The sequence below is a fragment of the Eurosta solidaginis genome, chromosome 5 (genome assembly GCF_040869045.1).
Source record: "Eurosta solidaginis isolate ZX-2024a chromosome 5, ASM4086904v1, whole genome shotgun sequence".
NCBI classification, from domain to species: domain Eukaryota; kingdom Metazoa; phylum Arthropoda; class Insecta; order Diptera; family Tephritidae; genus Eurosta; species Eurosta solidaginis.
Genome location: NC_090323.1, coordinates 41,874,707 through 41,879,678, shown reverse-complemented (window position 1 = coordinate 41,879,678; position 4,972 = coordinate 41,874,707). Strand labels below are relative to the sequence as shown.

General features: G+C 42.8%; 1 protein-coding gene across 2 annotated transcripts; it reads left to right on the top strand.

Moving 5' to 3' along the window:
- The first annotated feature begins 2,053 nt into the window (after positions 1-2,053).
- GlyRS (glycine--tRNA ligase) lies at positions 2,054-4,745 on the top strand. 2 transcript variants are annotated; one of them, XM_067756736.1, is made up of 2 exons: positions 2,054-2,209; positions 2,290-4,745. In XM_067756736.1, exon 2 carries the CDS (start codon positions 2,554-2,556, stop codon positions 4,591-4,593), a length of 2,040 nt encoding a protein of 679 aa, XP_067612837.1. In that variant the 5' UTR covers positions 2,054-2,209; positions 2,290-2,553; the 3' UTR covers positions 4,594-4,745. The 2 variants fall into 2 exon arrangements, with proteins under 2 accessions (XP_067612837.1, XP_067612836.1); XM_067756735.1 differs by having other exon boundaries at positions 2,056-2,209; positions 2,273-4,745.
- Positions 4,746-4,972: the final 227 nt, after the last annotated feature.

The window sequence follows — 4,972 nt, the reverse complement described above, 5'->3', positions numbered from 1 at the left end:
GACGTTAACAGCGCCGACAGATGGTTTACGGGACCGGAGTTTCTGAGACTCCCGGACACTTCCTGGCACACATCCGAAATACAACAATCGCAATCCACCCTGGAAACGATACAGCACATAGCAGCTGACATCTCGGTTGAAGAGGGTGCATCACCAGATCCCAAAAGATTCAACAAATGGGAGACACTACGTTCAGCACAGATGTGCGTTCTCCGATTTCTTCGATTGACTATAAGAGCTCCGATTAAAAACCCTATAACTCAGATGCTGCTGTACGATACGACTTGCACAAGTGCCGAGCTTCTGATATTTCGTATGTGCCAGCGCGAATGTTACAGCGAAGAACTTAATTAACTGAAAACCGACGGGGTAAGTCGTAAAAGCTCAATTTACAAACTTTCTCCATTCACAGATAAGTACGGTCTGCTGCGCGTAAAGGGACGAATCGACGAAGCAAGGGGAGTGCCATCAGATCTAAAACAACCGATAATTCTCCCGCGGCATCACAGCGTTACAAATCTCATCGGAGACTTCTACCACCACAAATTCCATCACCATCACAACGAGATAGTGGTAAATGAGATGAGGCAGCGATTCTGCATTCCGGGATTACGTGCATTAGTGAGAGCGGTTGCAAAGGTCTGTCAACAATGTCGCAACCAACGGGCCACGCCAAATCCACCAGAAATGGGCAGACTTCCGGTAGATCGTCTTGCAGCATTTACTCACCCCTTCGCATACACAGGGGTTGACTATTTTGGACCCTTTGACGTGATGGCAGGAAGAAGGCATGAGAAACGGTGGGGCGTTATATTTACGTGTATGACCATTCGAGCTGTTCACATGGAGCTTGCGCCATCACTCTCGACTGACTCATTTCTACTCATTCTGAAATTGTTTATTGCCAGAAGAGGCGTTCCCAGGCGAATTCTATCCGACAACGCGACCAATTTTAGAGGCGCCAGTCGAATACTGGCGGAAGAGATCGAGAAAATATCGTCTGACGCTATTATACAAAAATATCCTGAAATCGAATGGTCCTTTATACCACCAGCAGCGCCACATATGGGTGGCGCATGGGAGCGCATGGTTCGCTCGGTGAAATCAGTCTTGATGGACATATTACCAAAAGGTGGTTTGCGCGAAGAAGTGCTGAGAGCTGCCCTAGCTGACGTTGAGAGCATCATCAATATGCGACCACTAACATATATTCCGCTTGACTCACACGAAAGCGAGGCTCTGACGCCAAATCATTTCCTTCTCGGCAATTCCAGCGGCATAAGAGAAAAGGATGACATCGACGTAGGTCTTCCTACACAGCTGAACGAAAGCTTTCGCAATGCCGGCGACTTAGCGGACCGATTTTGGAGACGATGGCTCCGTGAATACTTACCGGGTCTAACCAGACGCGCAAAATGGTTCGATACGCCCGAAATACCAATCGCTCCAGATGACATCGTCATAATCGTAGACGAGAACACAAAGCGGAACACATGGGTAAGAGGAAGGGTACTAGATGTCATACGCAGCGCTGACGGGCAAGTCAGGAGTGCAGTGGTCAAAACCTCCAGCAGCTTGGTCACCCGCCCAGTGGTGAAACTTGCGCGCCTCGATCTGAAATCGGTGAACCCCACGCCAGAGCATGAAGTTCACGGAAGGGGGAATGTTAGCGCGCAACAAACCAGTACACCCTTGAGTACCTAAAGTTACAAATTTATTCTACTTCAAAATGCAACCTTGTGTCTGCATGTCAAGTAAATCGCCTACACGAGTTCAACTGACGTTAAGGCATTGCATTGGATCCTTTGCCTTTTCTTTTTCTTTTCGTTGGCGGCGTTGAAGAAGGAGGACAAGCAGCACAAGTATTTTAGCGATCACGATCACGACCACGACCACGCTTATAATTAGATTTACAATCATATAATTGCAATATAAGTTAATCATTTCCTTTGTACAGAATTACACCTGAATTAAATGAATTTTACAAGGTAATACAGCTTAAAATACATGTTATTTCTCCACCCGCCAACATGTGGAGTAAAGTATGTAATTATCGATTTCCCAATCGAATAATCCTAAAGTGATGGCAGCCACGTGATAGCTCTATGCAACCCTGCTTTTGACATATGTAAAATGTGCTGAAAAAAAAAACATATGTGCCCGACTGATGCAAAATTTGCTCTCGTGGAAAATCCTTTCACAAAAATAGGTGGGTCGAAGTATAATAAAATAATACAACAAAAACCCAAATGAAATTATGTATTAAGCGTAGCATTCATGTCATTACAGGTGTTCAAATTATACCAGCCGCTAAGTGCCTCAGTAGTTTTGTGGAAATTTCGGTCAGGAAAGTTGGTATCTAATTGGAGTGATTGCATTAGTGGTTGCGTTTACAATTCTGCCAAGAAAGCGGCAGCATACAGCATTAAGCACATACCTTTTGATCCACTAGATTCCCAAACTACAAGCGGAAATTCCAAGCAAGTTAACTCGATTACAAGTTGGGGTAGTAAGAAAACTAAACGAAAAGTAAGATTACGCTTGACCGACATAATGAGTAATCCTGCAATTGAAGCACAGTTAGCCCCTCTACGTGCGGCAGTTTTTGAGCAAGGTAATTTGGTGAGAGAACTAAAAGGGAAGGGTGCAACAGAAATTGATGTTAAACGCGCTGTAGCCGAATTGAAAGCACGAAAAAAGTTATTAGAAGATCGAGAGCTGGAATTAACACCTAGTGTTGTAACGTTCGATCGTTCAAAAATGGAGGATTTACTTAAGCGACGCTTCTTCTACGATCAAAGTTTTGCTATTTATGGTGGCATTACGGGACAATATGACTTTGGACCCATGGGATGTGCGCTCAAGTCAAATATACTTTCACTTTGGCGGCAATTCTTCGTGCTAGAAGAACAAATGCTTGAAGTGGATTGCTCAATATTGACACCAGAACCAGTGTTGAAAGCATCTGGACATGTAGATCGTTTTGCTGATTTGATGGTTAAAGATGTTAAGACTGGCGAATGCTTTCGCCTTGATCATTTGATTAAGAATGCATTGGAAAAATTATCGAAAGAGAAAACTGCAACGCCCGAGTTAAAAGCTGAGTGCGATGATATTGTTATCAAACTTGATGGCATGAATAAGCAGGAAATGTCTGATGTTCTTACGAAGTACAATATAAAATCACCGCTTACCGGTAACGACTTGACTGAACCAATTGAATTCAATCTTATGTTTGCCACACAAATTGGACCAACTGGTTTCGTTAAAGGCTTCTTGCGCCCAGAGACTGCACAGGGCATATTTGTCAACTTTAAACGCTTGTTGGAATTCAATCAAGGTAGATTGCCTTTTGCGGTCGCACAGATTGGTAACTCATTTCGCAATGAAATATCACCACGATCTGGCCTAATACGAGTACGTGAATTCACAATGGCAGAAATTGAGCACTTCTGTGATCCTGCGCTTAAGGATCATCCGAAATTTGAGAGCATAGCAGATACATGTCTCACTCTATACTCTGCGTGCAATCAAATGGATGGTAAATCAGCACAACAGTTGAGTATTGGAGAAGCTGTGCGAAATGGTTTGGTGGCTAACGAAACGCTCGGCTACTATATGACCAGAATTCATCAATTTCTCATGACCATAGGTATTAAACCAGAATGCTTACGCTTTCGCCAACATATGAATAATGAAATGGCACATTATGCTTGCGATTGTTGGGATGCTGAATGCCTCACCAGTTATGGCTGGGTAGAATGTGTTGGTTGTGCTGATCGTTCTGCCTACGATTTGGGTCAGCATACACAAGCCACAGGTGTACGATTGGTTGCGGAGAAACGTTTGCCTGAACCCAAAACTGTGGAGGTTTCGGAAATTGTACCCAACAAACAAACGCTAGGAAAAACGTTTAAAAAAGATGCAAAAGCTATTACAGATGCATTGGCGAAATTGTCGTTAGACGAAGTAAATGCAGTGGAGCAAGTTTTGCGAAGCAAAAAAGAATATGTGCTTAATGTACAAAATGGTAGCGAATTCAAACTAACTCCCGATACAATCTCCGTGAAGCATAGTTCCAAAACGGTGCATGTTGAGGAAATAACTCCCAGCGTAATTGAGCCATCGTTTGGTATTGGGCGAATTATGTATGCGTTATTGGAGCAAAATTTTCAGTGTCGAGAGGGCGATGAACAGCGTTGCTACTTCACTTTACCTTCCGTGGTGGCACCTCTAAAATGCTCCATACTACCGCTCTCTAACAATACCGAATTTAATCCATTCATTCGGCAACTATCCACTGCCTTAACGAAAGCTGAGCTTTCGCATAAAGTCGACGATTCGAGTGGTTCTATTGGTCGTCGATATGCTCGTACTGATGAAATTGCCATTCCTTTTGGTATCACCATAGATTTTGACACTCTTAAGGAGCCACATACTGTAACCTTACGTGATCGTGATTCCCTTACGCAGGTGCGTCTTGGAATTAATGAGATTATCGATGTTGTTAAGGATCTCTCCACTGGCAAAGTGAAATGGTCTGAAGTAATGGAGCAATATCCAATGTTTGAACAACAGGAGGCTACAAAGTGAATTTTATGCGGCGTTTTTATATTGCATATTAGTGTTTTTTGTATTGTTTTACATATTTTTATATAATTTATGCATTTTGTTTATTAACGCTACACAATATTGGCTTAAAAGTATGAATAATAAATATTAGTTACGCTTGAGTACTCTTAAAAGCGATGGATCTATTTAAATGTGAGTAATTAAAATCGCAGAAAGTTATTGATATTAAAATTCCTATAAGGCAGTAAGTGAATTTTGGGAACTGACCCGACTCCACGGACCCGGAACTCCTTCGTTGGTTGGGGAATTATGGTTAATCTTCTAGGCACTAGCCAACGCGACAATCCTAATAGGACCAGACGGTGTGACAGCTCAAATAAAGACGGAGCCATTGTAAATC

Coding starts and splice junctions, on each gene's coding strand:
- GlyRS (XM_067756735.1), top strand. CDS start 2,155: ATGTGCCCGACTGATGCAAAATTTGCTCTCGTGGAAAATCCTTTCACA. Junction 2,210..2,272: donor AAATCCTTTCACAAAAATAG/GTGGGTCGAAGT, acceptor TATTAAGCGTAG/CATTCATGTCATTACAGGTG.